The 20,518-nt window shown below is 53.8% G+C and overlaps 5 protein-coding genes across 5 annotated transcripts; all 5 read left to right on the top strand.

The window, feature by feature from the left end:
* Positions 1 to 58: 58 nt before the first annotated feature.
* Positions 59 to 1,201, top strand: BKA78DRAFT_370377 (PITH domain-containing protein; the record flags this gene model as incomplete). The annotated part of the gene is made up of 2 exons (XM_066892677.1): positions 59 to 718; positions 772 to 1,201. The coding sequence occupies exons 1-2, from the start codon at positions 453 to 455 to the stop codon at positions 1,199 to 1,201; spliced, it is 696 nt and encodes a 231-aa protein (XP_066744501.1). The 5' UTR covers positions 59 to 452.
* A 940-nt stretch (positions 1,202 to 2,141) lies between these two features.
* On the top strand, positions 2,142 to 3,290 carry BKA78DRAFT_370369 (uncharacterized protein; the record flags this gene model as incomplete). Its single annotated transcript, XM_066892676.1, has 1 exon — positions 2,142 to 3,290. A coding segment is annotated over one exon (1,149 nt), but the record flags the coding sequence as incomplete, so codon positions are not given.
* A 4,908-nt stretch (positions 3,291 to 8,198) lies between these two features.
* On the top strand, positions 8,199 to 9,975 carry BKA78DRAFT_250977 (uncharacterized protein; the record flags this gene model as incomplete). Its single annotated transcript, XM_066884618.1, has 3 exons — positions 8,199 to 8,342; positions 8,394 to 8,972; positions 9,028 to 9,975. Coding segments are annotated over 3 exons (1,671 nt in total), but the record flags the coding sequence as incomplete, so codon positions are not given.
* Positions 9,976 to 13,621: 3,646 nt separating this feature from the next.
* Positions 13,622 to 14,893, top strand: BKA78DRAFT_138385 (uncharacterized protein). The gene has a single exon (XM_066882710.1). The coding sequence runs from the start codon at positions 14,051 to 14,053 to the stop codon at positions 14,600 to 14,602; it is 552 nt and encodes a 183-aa protein (XP_066744498.1). The 5' UTR covers positions 13,622 to 14,050; the 3' UTR covers positions 14,603 to 14,893.
* Positions 14,894 to 17,735: 2,842 nt separating this feature from the next.
* On the top strand, positions 17,736 to 20,157 carry BKA78DRAFT_138361 (uncharacterized protein). Its single transcript, XM_066882709.1, has 2 exons — positions 17,736 to 19,027; positions 19,084 to 20,157. The coding sequence occupies exons 1-2, from the start codon at positions 18,215 to 18,217 to the stop codon at positions 19,864 to 19,866; spliced, it is 1,596 nt and encodes a 531-aa protein (XP_066744497.1). The 5' UTR covers positions 17,736 to 18,214; the 3' UTR covers positions 19,867 to 20,157.
* Positions 20,158 to 20,518: the final 361 nt, after the last annotated feature.

The raw sequence follows: 20,518 nt of genomic DNA, 5'->3' as shown, positions 1-20,518 counted from the left end.
AGCTGGGGCTTCACTGACCCTCAAGAATACTGATATCACTGTCGACTTGCTGCTGCTGTCGCACGTGAGAGCGTGAGCTGCATGGGTGACGGTATCTGATGGCGGGGTTGATCGAGTGGTGGCCTTGCATCTGCGTCATCGCGCTCCGACCTCTCACACCTCGAGAACTTCGCGATCTTTTCTTGCCGCAGACATCAAGGTCTTTCACAACGACAACTCAAAATTGAGACTGCCTTACATCTTTGCCTGCCCAGACTCAGACTAAACTTTGCGACCTTCTGTTGGTTCTGACCGTGCACGATCGGTCGCCAAAACAATTGTCCTTAGACTGCCCCGCCCCCGCCATCAACAATCCGCATTGAAGCCCAACTACCGGTTCCAGAAACCACCTACCGACGGACCCACGACAGCTGCCAGGGCCCTGAGAGAACCCACCAGTCTTGTACTTGACCATGTCGCACCACTGCCACGACGAGCACGCGGGCCACGGCCACGACGGCCATGACCACTCGCACGGCACCCACGACCACTCGGACGACATTACACCCGCTCTGCAGTCGCTGCTGTACGAACAGGTCGACTTTAGCTCTGTCAATACGCTCAACGAAGCTGAACCACGCTCGGGGGCAGCTATCTTGCAAAAGACATGGGCGCAGCGGCTAGAACCGCAGCCGGAGCTGCAGAGCGATGCGGACGAGCAGTTGCTCATGTTTGTGCCGTAAGTACAACCTCGCGACATGCAGCCAAATTGCTGAAGCAGCATTCCCAAAGGTTCGCCGGCCAAGTCCGTCTGCACTCCATTCTTCTGCGCACTTCCGAAACCGATTCCGCCCCGCGAACGCTCAAACTCTTCCTCAACCGCGACGACCTCGACTTCAGCACCGCCTCCGATCTTTCTCCTACCCAAACACTCGAACTCTCGCAGACCAATGCGGTGCAAGACGTCCCCGTCAAGCGAGCGCTCTTCAACACCACTCGCTCACTTACACTCTTCTTCGAAGACAATTTCGGCGACGGCGACGAGGACGTCACACGGATAAGCTACCTAGCGTTCAAGGGAGAGTTCATGCGGTTGAATAAAGAGCCCGTCAACTTCTTGTACGAGGCTGCTGCCAATCCGGGCGATCATAAGGTCAAGGGGACGGCGAGTTTGGGCATGGGGAGCGGCATTGGTGGACCCGGTGGTATAGATGGCATGTAGATGCGGAAGAAAACCTTATCAGCGGGTACAATGCAATGGAAGGTAGGATTTTTGATTACGGCCTTTTGTGAAGAGCCCAATTGGTGTTGTCGAGACATTGACAGTCAAGATCCAGGTAGGTTATGTCGCCGAAAAATCACGGTCTCTGCTGCTCGCCAGCAGGAAATGCAGCTTTTCTTTAAGAAGACCAAGGCGGCTTTAGCAAATTTGAAGCGCTGCAAATTCAATCCATTTTTCGATTCTGGACTGATTTGAAAATTCATAAAGACTTTTCTCTTTTATTCTTGGGTGGAGTTGGGAGTCTGGTCGCAGCGACATTGAACAGTAAAAGGACACTCGGGCGCTGGAGACAGATAACAAATAGCGTTGTTGTGTTGCAAGTAGGTCTATATATTGGCACAGTTTCGCTTCCTCCATAAGGTTGGTGGTGGGTAGCGGTAACACATTGTCGCGGCGACAGTCTCTCCCGCGGCAAGTCCCAGGTTCGTTCGATTCCCGGCCGACCTATAAGCTGGAAACTTTTTGGCACCTTTCTTTTTGCTTCTTGTTCGTGAGCTGAAGTATGGTAGCGAAGCACATCCCGTGGTGGCCGTGCGCTGGCCGCTGTTTAACCAATTGCCTAGGACGTGGCGGAGGTAACAATGGCATCAAAGGAAATGACAGCTTGAGGACAGGTCTGTCGCTTGCATGCAATATTTTCTATAAGTGAGTGTGTCATGTTGCGCGAGGGACTTGAAAGTGACGGAGTGGACTGACGAGGCCAACAGACATCTTCTTTGTCGTGGAACAAAACACCAGGAAACAGCTGCTCTGACACCATGCCTACCTGACAGCAAACGCTCCGATTGCCTACCGGTATCGATGGCTGTGTCAACAGTATTCTGCAAGTATATAGTGCAGTAGTGCTGCTTTCGAGTTTTACCTTCACTCAGCAACAATCACTCTTCACTTCTATATCTACGACCCTTTACCCAACATAAACGACCAACCTAAACCCACAATTTCCCGAACCATCCTCAAATCAACCAACATCGAAACTTCGAGCGTCATGCCTCCCCAACGCACCTCCAAGGGCAGACCCGCAGGCAGCAAGAGCAAGCCATTCACCGGGTACTCCTCTTCCCCTGAGCGGGTCTACCAGCCCTCTTCGAAATACTATACCCACCGACCCACCGAAGCCGCCAGATACCCCGCGGTAACTTGGTCTTCTTCAAAGCCTGGTGCCAGCCTTGCCAGTATCGCGCCCTATTGCAGCCCCACCAGCCCGCTCCCCTTCTCGATTTACAACTTCATGCCTCCTACGAGCAAGGCGCCAGTGCAATCGCCCTCGTTTGAAAAGGGCGCTAGCGACAGGGGTAAGCCGCCAAAGGAAGCGATTGGAAGTGGCAACAGCATGGCGTTCGTCTTCCCCCAATCTCTTCCCCGTGCAGAAGACGGCCAACCCCTTCCGAAGCCCATGCGCCCACCTCCGCAGCCACAGCCGAAGTCGAAGCAGTTGAAGCCCAGTCAGGGCCAGGACCTCTATCACTGTCCTGACTGCTCATTGCCGGGCGCGGTGCCTGCTCATGCTGTCTCCACGTCCAAGCAGCAGCCGCAGAAACAGAACGAATTCGAGCAGGAAATCAAGCAGCAGCCACCACCCGTCTACGACGTCAGCCCCGACGGCGACTGGATCCAAGCCACCGGCTCGCCAGACTCGGCCTCCGACTCCGAGTCCACCTGCGCTTGCTCAGTCGCGTGCGACTGCTTCGACGACGCTGTGACCGTTGCGGCAGATGACGGCACGCAGGAGGCCGGCGATGTCGACGCCGACTACTGTCGTTGCTCTGACTCGGCCTCTTCCTCTGGCGACTGGGTCGACGTCGCGCCGTCTCATCCACAGGGGGAGCGAGGGCAAGAGCAAGATCCCCCTTCTTCCCGCGGCGGGCCCTCTTCATTGAGCCGCTCATCGCCGCAGCCGCCGCCTCCGCCGCCGCCTTCGCCTAGTGGTCGACGCCGCAGACACCACGGTGGTTCTGCTGAGGCACGGAGCGAAGATGTTGAGATGCGGCGCGAACCGGAATCTTCGTGGTCGGGTGGTTGTTGTTGATGTTGGTGGATGCTTTTTGATGTAGGAAATGCATTTTGCGAGAGATGTGTTGTGCGTGTGTGACAGAAATGAGGTTTCAATGACGATGGGAAAGAATGGAAGGGGGAACTCAGGGGTCAGGGGTAAGTGCCGACGGAAATTGAGCAGGCATTTGCATCACCAGCAAGATTGATTGATGGGCATCTCATACCAAATTTGAAAGAGGGTGTCGCCGAGGGGAAACAATCAGGCAGAGAGGCAAGTAGATTGGCATGAAGACAGTCTCGGACATAGAACGAAGGGTAAACTGCACATTTCTCCTCTACGTGTCAGTCAATTAGACATCAAATCAACACATCAGCCAAACCACCATTCCCCTGAATCTACACCGGCACAACAAAAGTCAAACAGATCGAGCAAACAGCCGCGTCGCCACTCGCTCTGTTTGTTTACCTTTCTTGTTTGTTTACTCAATCACAGCAGGAGTCGCCACACCCACTCCATCTCTCTTTCACCTTCACTTCCCCATCGCACACAGAGCCACAAACAGCTACCTACACATTCTCCACCCGCACAGCCCTACACCCACCCACCCATCCATCCCCTCTCCCCACCCGCCAATGCGTCGCGTCGCGTCGCACCGCACCGCGCCGTCCGAGCCGCCCACCTCATCTGTACCTGCATCCATCTCCATCTATCTACCCACCTAGACGGGCAGAACGGGCGAGCGGGAGGGAGATGGGGCGGGGCGGACGGACGGATCATCGTCTTTGTTTATCTCGCGTTCCTGCGTCCATACCACCACACCACCATCGGCGGCTCCCGCGCCGCGTCGACCGACGCGTCGTGCCGACTTGCATGGCGCGTGTTTGTGGTGTGGAGAGGGGAGGTGGGACGCCGCGTCGCGCCGCTCCCGTGCCGTGTATACGACCACGGTTTGAATTGGTTTGTGACGCGCGCGTGGAGGGGTGGGGTGGGGGAGGGTAGGGCAGAGTGAAGTGCGTGTCTACGGGGCGAGAGAGCTTGCATTGTTGCATTGAGAAGCAGTGAAAAGGTACGCAGGAGGGAGGAGAGGTGGATGTCGCCTGTCGACTTCTCCCCCTGATCTAAGAATTCTACTAGCCATAGAGCCCTTATTTGTTCTCTCTCAAACTGCCTGCCTCTGAAGCAATCGCAGTTTGCCCCTATCACAGAGCTCTCAAACATCCCAAAACCCACCTCTCGCAGACCAGCCAGCCAGCCACTCCCTCGGACCAACAAAATGGAAGCAACACAAGTGACAGAAGCGGGAGGCGGGAGCGGGCCCTGGCGAGGCGGATTTGACGTGCAGGAGCACAAGAACAACGAGGCTGGTTGGAGGTAGTGGGTAGGTCATGTGCGATAGCAGGCAGTGACACAAGCAGGTGGTGGGCGGACGCGGTTCACATCTTGTACGCGTGGACGCGCGCGCGCATGCAGGGGGAGCGGGACGCGGGGGAGCTTCGGTACTTGCGGGAGGAATTGCACCGCGGGTTGAGAGCGGATGGGCGATTGGTTGGTGAAGATGAGTTGGTGAGGTGCTAGATTCAAAGAGCAGTTATGGCTGCGAAAGATGAGGTAGGTGGTGGATGAGAGCAGTGAGTGCGAGAGTGACAGTTCAGCAGACGAGGACAATACCCACGATGCAGCTTTCAAGGTGGGGTGGGTTGACACGTCGCGGTCGACGTCATGCATTCGCGCTCCTTCGCGCGTGGGTGGCTGCCGAGAGGTTGTCGAGTAAGGGGCTGGATTGCACTTGACTGAGTCCATGGACAGAAACATGTGATGGAGGTGTTAGATTGTAACTTTGATCTGCACAGCGGGAGGTGAGAGAAGGCAAGACATGGCGGGTTAAAGTTGAGACAGAAATAGGGCCTCTGGGAGCGAGCGCTCGTGGCTCTCAATCAGGGGGCAGGTGCGGGGGGAGCGAGGGGGACCAGTAGGAGGGAGCCCCGCAGACGCGCGACAAAAAACCATCAAAGCAAAAAGAGAGAGCCAGCGAGATGGGTGACCGGAGTGCGTCCGAGTGGGAAGAGCGCGAACCTGAAAAAGTGGAGGATCTAATAACCTTCTTTTTGATCAAGGGTTCGCTGGCCAGTGCAGCTCATGACTTGCTACTTTTGGCCCCTCGTTTCCGGGTGGGTGCTCTATTACTTTGCAGCCAGAACCTACCTTTGCACATCATGACGCCGACCATTGTTCTCAGTGGTTGGCAGCTTCCATGATAGAAGCCGTGTGCAAGAGGGGCCGCGCAAGACGAGGACGTGGACCTCGTAATGGGTGTGCAAGAATTTGCCTCCTCTCATTGCGCCCGTGGCCACTCTCAACCGTTTCTTCATATACGTCTTACCTCAACCAGACTGTGAGAAGCAGGAGGAGGATGGGGAGCCGTCCCGCAATCCCGCTACCCCGCGGCTGCGCGGTGCCGCTGCCGCGCTACCACATGACTACTGAACCTGTCGCGGCGCTGGCTCTCGAACGCACAAGAACTGACTGGCGGGCATGATGAACAGCAGAGGAGCGGCAGCGCGAGAGAGAGCAGCAGGGGTTGTGCGAAAGTCAAAAAGAACGAGGAGGAGGGGTGATTATGCTTAACTGACTGCAGATGCGGGGTGAGGGGTATGCTTGCCAACGTCGTCTACCAAAAGAGCAAAAGTGGTGAGAGCTGAAATGGGGGCCCGCCCGGCCTTGCCAGAATTCAGCCCCCGGCTTCGGCTTTGCGAGCCGGTGCTCGTCCATGTACCTGCTGCGTACCTGGGGCCGAGGCGGACGGACTGGACTTTGGCGGACTTTAAGCGGAGGCCGTTGAGGTTGCTGTTGCTGCTGACGGAGAGCTGAAGGATCAGCAATGGGGCTATCAGTGAGTGATATCATTCGCAATTTTGAAGCTGAGAAAAGAAGGGCCTTTTTCGACGTTGATTTCTATCATTCATGGAGAATAGATAGAAATTCGGAGAAATGGGCCGAGCTGCCTGGTAGGCAGTCCCAAGGGCGTGGGGCGGGTCGTGATGGATACGCCGGCGGGCACAACCTCTGGGCCTTCAGCCTGAGCAAATCTTTCAGCATCCAGACCACATGCGCATAGACTTTTGATAGGGTTGCGGTGGCTTTGGCACCGGCCGCGTTCTTAGCAGGCGAGTTGGCAAGGCAGAGGGTCGCGAGGCTCTGGGCGACAGAGCCGCAGTGTCGCAGATGATTGCGTAGCCGTGTATCGAGGGACGAGCCACGAGGGCCTCGGCGGCGAGGTAGGTAGAGAGTCGAGGGCAAAGGCTGGAAGAGCAGTGCAAAGCAGTGCGAGTGTTGACAAGGATGGAGCTGGCCCAGCAATATGGGCGGACGGGCGGGCTGTGTGGTTGAGGCTGATGGTGTGTAGGTTTCGTCTATTTTTGCAAGTCGACGTCTCCCTGTGACTTGGTCATCGGGTCTGGGCTCTTGATGCTTTGGATGCGGCAAGGCGGCGAGGGCCGCGAGTTTTGACGGACTGCTGGCGTGTGCTCGCGGGAGCTAGGCTTGGTGTATGGGGACAGCGAGGCTGACAGAGGGCCGTGGTGGAGGAGCAGCTTCGGGTCGATTGATTGAGTGGCAAGGGTCATGCTGCCATGGCAGGCGGGAGCGGCTATGAGGAATCAAACAAGTTGGAAACGAGAAACAAGACAAGCGACGAGGTTTGGGCTCTGCCAGGTGTGGTCTGGGCATCAAGGGGAGGCGACAAGTCGGCAGTCTGAGACGGCGAGAGGAATTGTCGAAACAATTGTGTCAATTGTTTTGGAATTGTTGCGCTGGCAGGTACAGAGCAGTAGTTGTCGGGGTGGTTTCACAATGACTCGAGGGCGGCGGCGTGGTAGAGGGCGCACAAGGGCAGTCATCTGAGGAGTGTCGCTGGAGATGGTGAGTACAGAGAGAGATGGTGTTGATAGTGGGGCGGCTGAATCTAAGGGAGGTATGTGCGTAGCGACAGTGCTACTGCTAGGCGAGCAGCAGCTCAGGATTCCGGATGGCGGGGAAACCGGTGTAGCAGCTGGCGACTACTACTGAACATACTGAATGTACCTTTTCTGTTTCATGATACTCGTCCACATGTAGACATCGTAAGGAATTGCCACTGAGGCAGCAATCCCCTCTGGCCAAGGCACCATCACTCTCACTCTCGTAGCCGTCGGGCAAAAAAGATCTTCGACAAGGGTAGCGGGGACTCGGTGCGCTGGCGGGCGGAGCGGGAGCTTCAACACCAAGCGTTTCACGACACCAGCTAATCCATCCTGGTCCTTGAGGCCTGCAGGGCTCGTCCTGCTATGCTGCTGCTGCTCCACCACCCTCGCCGTAGCTGCAGCTGTCTGCACCTGCGCTGCACGCGCTCTCTACTCCAGTGCTACACTGGCTTCGCTGCTCGGCGCCACTCTCAGCGCCGCCATGCCATCTTCTTACTTGACCATTTTACTCGTGCCTCGACGTGTCATCCGTCCTCGGTCGCCGCGTCAGACGGCTTCCACTTCTCCTACTTCTACTCGCGCGGCCCGCCCGTAAGACTGAGCGTCCAAATCCTCGCCAGCTACAGGCATAGCCGGCCCACCGACAGGGAACCTCCCCGCGTCCAAATATCCCGCCCTGAAAAAAACATCGCCGCTCATAGACACCATGGCTGCCCCGGACCCTATTCATATACCCTCCCGCCGCTGCTCGCTGCCCGTTCGTCTTTCCAACCGACGACACTCCATATCCTACACCCCACTCCTCTCGTTTTCCGACGCTGGCGTCCAGCTGCGTGCCAGTTGCCCGAGGTCTTCCTCCGACTACCCTCCATACAAGAACCCGGCACGCGACTCCAAGCCCCAGGACCAAGATCCTGTCGCCAGAGCCCTCCAGTCCTCTCGTTCCTTCGCCGCCAGGTACTTTTCACAACTTGGCGACAATATGCCTGCAGTCATTCAGCACCGCAAGGCCTCGTCAGACACCATTTGCTCCTTGACCTCGGCCTCGAGCTGCGCCAAATCCGCTGGAGTCAAGAGATGGGATGGCAGTGGCAAGCGTTCTGAGCCTTGGGATGGCCTCCGCCGTGTATGCTGATTTTTTCCTACATGATGCTCAATTTTGCTGATTTGATCCCAGGACTCTGAGCTATGGTTCTCACACGGCGACTGCTTCGTCCACCTGTACGCCAAGGGCCAGTCCCGGCGCGGCCCTTCGTTTTGCGTGCCAATGAGCGAGCTTCAACGGGCAAAGTGCGGCAACCTCTTCACCCTGTGCTTTGCTCAAAAGATTTCCAAGGAAGACGTTCCGCTTGGCCAGCTGGCAGCCCTCAAGAACCCTCCAGAGTACATGTACGAGCTGTACATGCCTGCTCCCGAGGAGACGACCAAGGAGGAGGCTTTTGAGTGGCACATGGCCAACCGCAACTTTTTTGCCTTTGTCTTCCGGAAACCGCTGGTCGGCTCGCATCTTGGCACTGCCCTCATCAACCTGCAAGAACGCCTGCACCTGTTTCGCACTCCAGGTTCTTCGTCAAATCACGAGGCTCTCATGTTCTACGCCAAGGAAATGGGCTACATGACCTTCACAGATCGCCCCGACAATGCTCTTGCCATGATCTTTTACGCCGAGCACTACCAGCTCAAGATCCTCTGGATCGATGCATATGCGCACTGTGTGGGCATGAACGACACCTTGTATTTGAGTTCCGAGCATAGGGTTCGCAAACCCCTGATGGCGGTCAAGGTAGTCTGTGCCCGCTGACGATTTATAGATTATCCCCCGAGTTACAAAGGCTCTCATCACTCGGGCCTATCTCGAAATGGACCTCCACCTGAACCGCGTCGCAAAAGCTCTAAGCAACTTTCTCGAAGAAGAGCTGTCACCGCAATACCTCGGTATTCCTCAGGGCCCGCGCGCCCATCTCGAGCGCTTCCGCGCATTCTTGCACGACTTTTATGTTCAAAAATACGGCTACTGGCCACCACCAAAGACGACCAACTATCCTCGCGCCCTGTACCGCTCCATGTACTCAGAATTCCGCGGTCTTTATGACCTTCTCGTCGACATGCACTCTTCTGCCTCGATTCAGTACCAGCGCCCCGCCGACGGAGGCATCTGTGTTCTTCAAAACGTCCAAGCTTTTGACCGAAGGCACAAATACAACCCCCTTCCTCACCCTCTTCCTCTGCTCCCAACCACTCCTCCGCCAAACAGCCTGCAGCCTGCAAAGTCGATCGGCACATTCAAGATCAGCAACAAGCAAACCAGGCTCGACAAATCGCGCGTCAGCCAGGCTTCGTTGCTCGCCGCCACCAATGGCATCACCGGCGCCACGGCCGACTCACCCCTGGTCAAGGCTTACAAGCGCTTTGAGCGCGACTACTCGGACAAGCAAAAAGACAAGGTGTCACTCTCGGATGCCCGCAAGGTCCGCTGGATCCTCATCTATGCCACACTGCAGATGCTTGTGAGCGTCACGCGAGCGCCAGCCGAAGTCACCGACACGGACGCCATGTATCCGCTCTGCTGTCTCACAGCAGGAACCCCGCCGTGGAACACGGGCAAGAGCACAACTCAGGAAAACCCTCGAGAGAACGATTCGGGTTACGCGTCGGCCGAACTGGAAATGATTTCTCCAGAGGCCAGTGCATCGGCCTTTAGCATCAAGCCAGACTGCGAAGGATACGACTACATTACACATACCAGTCCGAGCAACACCAACTTCAAGCGTCGACCCTCCGCTTCTCCTAGCGTCGAAGTTCCCGCACCCTTGCGCGTCAGTAGCAGCATGTCCCCCACCGCTGGCCGGAGAAGCAGCTTGCCCCCGCTCCATCGCAGCAACACTTCCTCTTGGCGCTCACCATTTTCCTCCAAGAGGAACAGCGTCCGCGTTCCACCGCAGCCCTATTGCGAAATTCACGTGCCAGGCTACGGCAACGGTTTGAACGAGACCATTATCGATCCGCCGGCCCCCACCACCACGATTCCCATGCAGGCCACAAACTCGTTGCCGGCGTGCGAGACCATCCGTCGCGTTCCTCCCGAGAAGCTTACGCTAAAGACATCGTTTCAACGTGGCTCCGTGTCGTCCGCGCCGTTGTCTGCTTACGCCCCAACAACGGAGCCTATTGCCGAAACAGACGAGCCAAAGCGTACACCGACCCTGGATTGCGACCAGTTCGACTTTGCGACGACGCCCCTTACCTTCCTGCCGGCCTCCACTTCGGCGATTTCGCTGCCAGCTACTGCAACTTGCGGGCTTGCTGGGATGCCTGGAGTCCCCTACTTCCATACGCGTTGCGCAAGTCATGGCTCTGTCTTGCCTCAGACACAGACGACTGCTGCGCATTGTGCAGCCTCTAGCGTCTGCTCCATTGGCAGCGGTACATGCTCGCCCGCCGATAGCGTGAGCAGCGGGGCCAACACGCATCTTTCGCTGGAAAGTTCTGCCGCGTCCTCAGCTACGAGCCTCTGCGTGTCTGAGATGCTCTGTTCTTCTGCTGATGTCACGACCTCCGACTGCACTCAATCCACTGACGCGACTGCGTTTGCTCTCGCGGCCACCGAAAAGCTCATGGCCGAGCTCAGCCTCGATACCACCGCAGTGCCCACCACTCCTCCGATGGGGGCGGTTTCTGCGACTCCTGCCTTGCCCGCTTCTTGCACTGCGTCGCGCATTAACCGCACGTCGAGCATGATGTCCAAATTCGCGCACATGCCTCATCTTGCGCAGTCAAACAACCGCTCCAGCTCCATCTACGAGTGCAGCATTAGCTCCAGCGTCTTGGAGACACCCGTGCAAAGCCGACCAGGCACTGCTCAAGGCCGCGCCGGGATCGATCTCGGAGACCGAGGGGTCGTCTCCATGTACCAGGACTTGATCGGCAGGATGAGCCCGACAGTCGAAGAGTGCGAGGCGAGCGCTGAAGTTGGGCAGTGAGCTGCCAGGGTGGGCCTTGGTCAATCCGCTCTACTGTTTCGCCAACACCAAACGTGTTTACGCACCGCACACAACCCATGTGCAATGTACTCCTACTTGTTTTTGTTTTGTTTTTCTCTCTGGTGGCTGGTTTGGCGTTTCGTCGTTGATTCGTTGTTCCATTTTCTGGTCGTTCGATACCCTGCTTTGGTTCCAAAACACCCTAAGCAACTGACTGATCCTTCCACCATTTTCCTTATAACGTCTCACCCCCATATCCTATATTGTCTATTTTCTATTTCATACGAGACGGAGCTCGAGTCGAATTGCTGGCCTCGACGAGACGACGGGGCATGAGGACATGTTTCCCCCAAAAGGTTGTTGCAGATCGGAGACGGGAAAAGGATCAAAATTGGTCGTACGTTTGAAAGAAGACTGGGCTGGCTCAAAACAGTTCTATACCTTTTGATTTTTCGTTCTGCTTTTGACCAGCTCACTTTTTGGAGTGGTCAGTCGAGTCTTCCTACCCACCCGTCACTCCCTTCTCTTTGTCGCTGCCTTTTCCGCCAGCAACGCTTTTACGAATATTACGGACGGACGCATCACGCACTTTTATGCGTATACGGCTGCAAACCATGCAAAAACTCTCGCACATCATCTCAAGCACAACAAAAAGCGCAATACGAAGAACATGAGAGACACCTTTTCTGAGAGACAGAAAAAACTAGAATGACAAATCTCTTGTAAATAATTCCCATGTCACTCCACTGCATTTTAGCTTGCAAAAGCCATCATCACTCCTTTCACCACATAGCTAGCGCCCCTTTTAGCGACATCATTCGCAAGCAATAGTACGAAACGCGGTACTAGGAACTAGGAAAAACAAATTCCAAAACACTTCAAACAAAATTCCTTTGCCCAAATCCTGATGAGACGTGTGATGAGACTACATCAAAATAAGCATAACGAGATCTCCTCTCGATCCTAAATTCTCCGACGCGACGCGACGCGATGACTTTGCATTACCTTTGTCGATTTGACAACGCTGCTAATCGATCGATATTAGCGTGCCGGCACGTCGCCGTCTATACAGCTATACGCCATGTCCTGCGCTGACTGTGCTTGCCTTGAATTGATCGTGTCCTACCATCGTATGTATCTGGCCGCCCATCCTATCGGGCTGTCCTGAACGCCTAGAGCGAGAAGGAGAGAGCATGGCACGTTGTGTGACGGACGGATGCGCTTTGACATGTGGTGTGCCCAGACCAGACGCCAAACCGAACGCGCGCGAGGTGCAGGTGCAGATGCAGATGCATGCGTGTGCGCGCGGCATTGTCGTGCTACTTTGACGGATGAGACTGGTCGATGTAGATGAGGAAGTCCTGGGCATGATGCAGCCAAGATAGGACGAAAAGGGACTGTCTGGATGGTGCCAGTGAAGGCCTGAAGGTCCTCGGTCTCGTCTTCGTAGTCGTCGTAGTCGTCGTCATCATCTTCAGGTCCTTGGGAGAGGGAGAATCGTCATCGCAACCAAGATGTCTGAATGGTCAACTAACGAGGTCGCCAGGCTAGCTGACTGACTGACTGACTGACCGACCGACCAGCGGTGGACTCTTTCCCTGCGTAGATCCAGCAGCCGTGATTGACATGCGTGCATGCCACCACCACGACCACCGCTGACTGACATCGGCCAGTCTGTCCATCGATTAATCGACCGGGCAGGCAGATGGCTCCGGTCACGGTCACGGTCCGGCCCCCCGGTGTCTTCGGATCCCCGAGTCTCCAGTCCCGCCAACCGTCCGTCAGTCCGTCCCGCCTCCTCGCGTCGTCTCGTCTCGTACCGCGCCGTCTCTCTCGTCTCCGTGCCCGTCCTCGTATTTTGTGCGCCTGCCTGGGCACAACCGTGGCAGATTGACGGGCAAAAGGTACTAGAGCACACGGAAAGGTGATTGCGATTAGTCAATACGCTGCAGTACGCAAGTATGTACCTAGTGTCGGCGGTGTACATACAGTACATGCACGCGACATGCGAGCGGGGTCCCGAGAGAGTGGGCGGGGAGCGGTTGGCTTGCTTGCGCGCTGACTGCCTGCCTGTCTGCCTGCTTGGCTTGCTGATGAGAGGCGTCGACTGGTTGGTTCGTCGAGATGGTGAGAGTGGTGGAGGTGGATGGACGGAAGGATTGCGTTCGCTCTCCCCGTCCAATGGGCTGGGTCGTTTTCGACTCTTTTGGTATTGGGAAGGGGGCCGGATGCGCGTAAGCGGCAGGTGAGCGTCGAGAGGAGGTGTTGGAATGGCTGGCTTGCTGGCCAGTAGGAGAATTTTGATCTTGGGGGTAGGACGATGGGTGTGATGGTTTTGATTTGAAGATAGATATGTGTTGGGAACTGGAAACAAAAGTCGGAGAAGTTTGAAAAAACGACCACCTACCTGCCAAACAGGACGACTGTGTCCACACCCGTCTGCTTCGTCTCAGCGGACTAGAAACATCTCGTCGTACCGAATACTGTCTACACGCGAACAGCACACGTGCTATGGTGCCTCCCCAGATCCCGAGCAGAACCCGTGCCCGCGCCTCTGGTCGATGACAGTGACGATGACAGCGGCAGTCCCACGTTGCGTGATGTTGCTTGCGCGGCGCCACACCGCACCCTGACCCAGCTGAGCGCCCAGCGCCGTCTCTCAACTGGATCAGAATCACTGCGGCTTATCAATCAATGAGAAAAATGTCGACCAACCAGCCAACCAGGCATCCATTCAGCAAGCCGACGACGCCGTCAGCCGGCAAGCCGTATAGGAACAGCACGCAACACCTGCGGTCTCGGGTCGATCTGGCTTGGCCTCCGAGGCGCGCCTCACACGTACATAGCTACATGTATGTATGTAGCAAGCCGGTCTGCACGGCGAAGCTGCGGTCTCAGAAAAGAGAAGGAAAAGGCAAGACGGATGGACGGATTCGGACACGCTCGCAGCACATGCTCTTGCTTTTCCTCTTGCGGTTTTCGTCGCGCGTGCGCCGGCGGCCGTCAGGTGCGTACATGTCTATTGCGAGGCGCGAGAGGCGAGACAAGGCGACGTCACGTCGCGTCGTGTCGTCTTTCGGGGTTGTGGTGCTGGCGCTCCGGAAAGGCTGGTGCAGACAGAGGATTGATGGGTGCAGCGGAAACCTGTCTTGCCGGCGCGAGAGCAGGTGATGGTCTGTCAGTGTGCTTGATGAAGAAGTCGTGCGATGCGGATGCGGGTTTGGGGGCTGCCGAGTCGGAGTCGGGTAGAGCGTTGAGGGCGAGGCCGGTTGTGTCGCTTGCTCGGGCTTGTGTTGTGGTACGAAGCGTGGTTCCAGCCTCCGGGTTCGTCGAGAGCGCGTGGAGTTGGCTGGGCCATGCGATCCTTGAGATGTCTGCCCTGGAAGAGCAAAAAGCGCTTTCATAATTGCACAATGCAGCCTGATCTTTTACGTACGACCATAGCAGGTAGAGAACTCGGAACCCCGTCCGCTCTTCCATAGATAAGCTACCTTGCGGCCGATTAGTAGTTGCGTGGGTGACCAGCAGCGAATCCCGGCTGTTGTACGTTTTGCCTTTTGTTTGGTTGGTGAGAGTGTGGGTCGCACGAGCTGTGGTGTTGTCAATTTTTTGGTGGAGAATCTTAACAAGGGTTTGCCGTGGAAAAGCCGAAAGCAACCCCTGACCCCCTGGTAATTCCCGGTCGATGCACGAAGACCACCTCTTGGACACGCAGCAAAAGAATTCTCACTGCAAAAAAAATTTGTTCATCGATATAAGCAATGCCGGACGTGCACCTAGCGAGAGCGCTTTCCTATCGCCTGCCAGCAATTGCATGGACGCGGCATCCGCTCAGGCGCGACAACACCAAGATACCTTCACGACACATTCCTCCACCACCCACAGCGTCCTTTTGAGGCGCCCATCATATCGCACAATTACTCTGGATCATGGCCTTTACCAGATTCTGTCATTCGCTTGCGACTCCTTTGCCCCGCACATTTTGCGCACTATTGGTACCACCGTCGTCTTTCAGCCTTGCCATTTTTTGCAGTAGGCAGAGTCGGCGCCAGAGTTACGCACACAGAATTCATGTTATCCTCTGCTACAAAAGAAACAGCATCGGCCAATGAGATTTGACATGTCATTTGCTTGGCGAGCACCATGCATGCTTACTTCATGCGTTGAAGCTGCTGGAAATCTCCAGCCTTGCGCTGAAGTTGCGCAACCTCAGCCTGATTGCTGGCACAATTTTCAGAGGGATAGCATTGAATCTGTCTCCACTCTTCAACAGCACTTCGTAAAGCAAATTGAGGGCACCGGGGTCAAATGACTGCAGAGAGTCTCCACGCAGAGCCGGTGAACATTGACACTCGGCCTCTACCAGTCATCATGGCAGATGATCCGACCCAAGAGCCTCCGGATCCTGGCCAGTCTCGGATCCTTGGTGGACAGCCAGACTCTTCAAACACACAGCAAGGGATTGTCCTGAAAATGCATGGCCAGTCATATTTCTTACCCTGGACCGTTTCCAAAAGCTGGGAGGTAAGTAAATCTTTCTCTCGGCCATCTCGGCTTCTCCCTTCCAAAAAAAAAAAAAAAAAAATACAAAAATGAAAGTCAACTACGCATGAAGAACCATGCTAACAGAAATCAAAGTCAGTCGAGCCCCAGATCCTCAAAATCTATGCCAGGGAGACCAAGCGCCTGAAAAACTTGCCATCAGATACGAATGATGGGACTGCCAACCAAATGAGCCTTTACGATCTCATACTTGATTCGAGTTATCAGAAAGATCATGGTTTGATCTTCATGTCAGACTTATGGGAAGATACTGTGCTTCCGGGCTCACATGTCACAGTAAAATTTTGGGAAGTTCAGAGAACGAGTCCAACTTGGAAGACAGACAGGACTACTTTAACTCACGGACCAGTATCCTCCGACCACAACACAATTCTTATGGAACGTGACGAGACTACCATAACTCATGGACCCGTGTCCTCCGACCACGACACAATTCTCATGGATTCTGAGGAGTCTATCATAAGTCATGGACCCGCATCCGAGCACAACACAATTCTAATGGATTGTGATGAAGTTTATGCCGTAACCAAATCAAATTCACCTACTAAGGCCAATGCCACACATTCGGTGCTTAAGACAGACTGGCACCATCATCAACAACCGCTTGACAACAAGGGGAACCCTTTATGTTTTGAGCTGCGCCGCCAAGAGCGCGCTTTCAACTTGTCACCTTTTCCCCCTGCAGTCATCTCTGGGACTCCGCCGACAAAGCCCAGTTGGGATTGGAAAGAGCCTAATGAACCGCGAACAATTGCCATACAAGGCTCATACTTCGATGCATCCTCTTTTACAGTTCAATTGTTCACGACTTTTGACGCATACGACGATAGCATTCGGAAAAATGACAAAATTGCGAATGAATCATCTGAGATTAGTGAGAGAGCAGACAATAAACCTCCTTGGTACTGGCTGTATGACCGTTTCCAAGCTATGTCAACTTGTTTTGATTAGATACGCTAACTAGAAGATCAGCCACGTAAACAGAGAGTTCCCAGACCTTAAAGAATTCAAAGTTAGTTGCCGCACACACCAACTGATGATAGCTCACATGAAGTAGGATCTGGCTTCGTGCGCACCAGGTGTGAGTGAGACACTGCTCCGTGCGTTGAGCGCATTGATGGTCCAAGTGAGCAAAAGAATGGACAATTCTTTGCACCCTGGCTCTATCGAGCCTGGTACTGTCCTACGTGTCGACTACCCCGAAATTTCCAGGAACAATGCCAACAACACTCACGCGACTTTTGTTTGTGTGCCTATCTTGTGCGATCTCCCTCAGACCGGTATTCATGGTTCTAAAAGCAACCGCTTGCTTCGAAATTATCTCCAGAGTTCGAAGCCTTCAGTCAGACGTCAAAGTGACAGTGAGCCATCATCTTGGGGCTCCACAATTGCCACACGGCAAATTTGGGCCTTGGCCATGGGTGAAGGTCTGTCAAGTGCCCATATTTGATCAAGCTGAAGGAGATGTGCTGACGTCGAGCCCAGTTGCGCTTCTGACGTGTGGTAATGTAGAACGTAATGAACTTTGTTCGATGATGAGGATTAAAAATCTATCAACATGCAGCATGCCTCAGAAAATTGCAGGAGTTGTGTTTGGCACAAGTTGCACTGGAAACAGCTTTTCGCTTCCACTGCATCAAATCGATACACTTCTGGTGAGCCACGCAAATTCTTGCTTGTTTTATTACTCAATATTCCCAGGACCTAGAAAAAGCATTGCAGCAAGAATTTGCCTCTGTCAACACCGAAATTGCGGAAGAGGAATTGGACAGTTGGTTGCACATGCTCACTTCCATGCATTGCAACTTCTTCCGGGCCTCAATCATCGAACATGGCAAGAGCCAACAGACAATAGAATGCGGCCAGAGTTCTTCAAGAACAAGATCAGTCTTCAGTCTTCAGTCGTCTAAGACCAAAATAGACTCAGAACGACTCACTTTTGCTAGTTCGTGTCTACTTTCACGGGATCTGACTGGTGAGGACCCTGATGATTGGACAATCAACGAGGATGAAGACTTGGAAGAACTTGAAAGGATGCAGCACAAACTTTTCCGACCTCAAGCCGACGAAAATGGAGTCGGTTCATCGACAGACACGTCCAAAAATCGACTGAAAAAGGAATTATCACGCGTACCATTTCCTGTTGCATTCAACGAAGTAAAAGAGAAGGATGTTCACAAAGAATTATGCAACACTCCTGGTTTGTCCCAAGATGAGATGTTCATCTATGCTCAGTACGAAATTTTCAGCCACGTGTACTCCAGAAACAAACAAAAGCTCGATTTTTGTGTTTCTGAGTTAGAACGGGCCCTAACACTGGTGGTCCCAAGAGAATCAGAACATCCTTGTTCAATTGAACAGGAACTCTATGCAGCGATGGCAGAGATAACACAGGTAAGCGACGGAATGAATCAACCAGCTTTGGCTAAATTTTGACTAGTGCTTCTGGGAAAAGATGACCTCAAAACCGAGCACTAGAAGCAAAATCGTGTACCTGACAGTGCAAGACACGGATATGTGGTCCGAGTGGATTAAAATTCGAGGCGAAGAGCATCATTCACAAAATCTGCCAGACGATTGGTTTCTACAGAATTTCTGTCACCATAAAGATCTCGCAGGTGCTCTGGACCACGCAAGAAGGCAGCAGAATGAATTTCAATCAAACCCTCCATCTTTAGAGCTGCTCTGCTCATTTGTCACAGATACTCATTGGATGGAAGTTCACCAAGCTCAATCCAGGTACTACAAACTGTTTTCCGCAATAGGGAAGACATCGGCATTTTTTGCCAAATCCTGTATCCGGATTTGGTATGGATCTGTGTCGAAATCTGCGACCAGGAGTCTCAAAGAATATGATTGCCTACTGCAACCCGAATTAATTCGTGGTCTACAAGGACTTCACGACTTTTTCGGGATTGCTGGCGGGATCTCAAAGCAGCTGGCCAGGCTAGATCTTGACGAGAGTCTCACAGGAAATCTCGCGACCACGTTCCATGCTGGCATGGAGCAATTGGAAAAGGTCGCTTCTTACATCGAAGAACAAATGTTGGCTGCTCAGGGAATCCGGGGTATGAAACCGGCCAACGATGAAGGAGAAGCAAGGATCACGCCAGTTGGTGAAGTTGGTCCCAAAAGCCTTCTTGTATGGGCAATAAGGGGCTTGCTTTACCGTAACATGACATGGCTTCCCTTGATAAGAGGCTCTGGCGCTTCCGTGCCGAAACCTTTTGGCACGGCGAAACAATATGCTGCCTTGTTTGAGCACATGGTAAGACCACTGTTCTCTTCCTGAATTTGATCTTCATGTTGACTGCGGAATACTAGAGAATCCAAGCCATCAATGACCCGAAGAAAGTGTTGGTCAGAGAGGTGACTTTTTTCGAAGAACATTTGAACTGTCTTCAAAAAGCGTGCGCCATTCTGCAGCTTACCCTGGGAACCTTAGACAAGGTGCTGGATCCAAACTCTTTCGAAACTCCCGACGGAGCACGTCGAGCGCAATATCAGCTTGAGAAGAAAGCTATTGAGGGAGTCACCGAAAAACTCAAAAACAAAGAAAAAGAATTGAAGGAGATGGTCGAAGACTGTGATGCACTCATTTCGAAAGCCAAGATCGGAGTCGAAATCAGAGAAGAAGACCACGGAAAGGCAATTTTTGTCTTCACGGCCGTCACAACAGTATTCCTCCCTCTCTCGTTCATCACAAGCTATTTCGGGATGAATTTTGCCGACCTTCGAGACACCCATTGGAACCAAGCGATGTATTGGGTCATTGCCGGCCCCGCAACTTTTGTGATAGTAGCCATTACACTCATGGTTGCGTACAATACCGACGAGCTCCGGAATTCCCTTTCGTCAGCCAACAAACACCTTGTCCAAGCCATGACTTCGTCCTACTCTGCTCTGGGAAGCTTTGGATTGGCCATGATCCCGAAACTCCGGCGCAGCTCCGCCTCCACTCAAGAATCGCTCTCCAGCTCTCAGGAACTTCAATCTTTCAGATTAAGCGGTGTGTTGGGTCGGTTGACGACCAGAGTCAAAGCCATCTTTTCAAAGAGTGGGAGCGAATCTGTCTCTGGAAGTTCGGAGTCCAGAGAGACTGTTTAGTTTGCAGACCGAGAACTACTACATCCTAGTGAAAGGGGTGGAAGTGTCCACTTATTTGCGCTTTACTGAGAGTCTCGCATTGTCTACTTGTAATGAATCCTACCCGGTACGGCAGACTTTTTGTCTTTATCTCAATAGGCGCCTACTGGGCCTACTCAAGTGTGATTCCCCGAATTCATGCATCATCATCTAGTCGGATGCTACTCCAGACCGAGGCTTGCTAGCAAAAGTCGTGGCACACGTAGCTACGACTGCTCCCTATAACTCAATGTAAAGGACTTGGTAAATTCTAATATTAAGTGTCAAATACGCTTGAATGCTCCCTATATATGTACCTTTAGAGAAAGGAACTTTCTACTACTCTATAGCTGCTTCTACTTTGTTTCTTTCTCGTGGTTAAGCTCCTATGTGTGCCACGACTTTTGCTACCAGGCCTCGGACCGTTTTGAGTTTGCTGCTAAGTCCACATCTGTGCCAAAGTCACCTTTAACCCATCATCATTGGGGCACTGCAGACATACCAGCGACCAAGAAGCCATTCATCCTTTCAACGGCGACATTTACGCGCGCCACCACGCGTCCACACGCACGCGCAGAGTGACAGGACCACGCACCGAAAACGACCCGTCATGCCGTCATACTCTGCTCGAATG

This window comes from Phyllosticta capitalensis, assembly GCF_038381095.1.
Source record: "Phyllosticta capitalensis strain CBS 128856 chromosome Unknown BKA78scaffold_5, whole genome shotgun sequence".
Taxonomy (NCBI): Eukaryota; Fungi; Ascomycota; class Dothideomycetes; order Botryosphaeriales; family Phyllostictaceae; genus Phyllosticta; species Phyllosticta capitalensis.
The sequence above is the reverse complement of the archived record's forward strand: the minus strand, read 5'-3'. Positions and strand labels throughout refer to the sequence as shown.

Bases quoted from the DNA above. Each gene is read 5' to 3' on its own strand.
- BKA78DRAFT_138385 (XM_066882710.1), top strand. From the start codon at position 14,051: ATGTATGTAGCAAGCCGGTCTGCACGGCGAAGCTGCGGTCTCAGAAAA.
- BKA78DRAFT_138361 (XM_066882709.1), top strand. From the start codon at position 18,215: ATGACCTCAAAACCGAGCACTAGAAGCAAAATCGTGTACCTGACAGTG. The intron at 19,028-19,083 runs GTAAGACCACTG...GCGGAATACTAG, and splicing joins CTGCCTTGTTTGAGCACATG to AGAATCCAAGCCATCAATGA.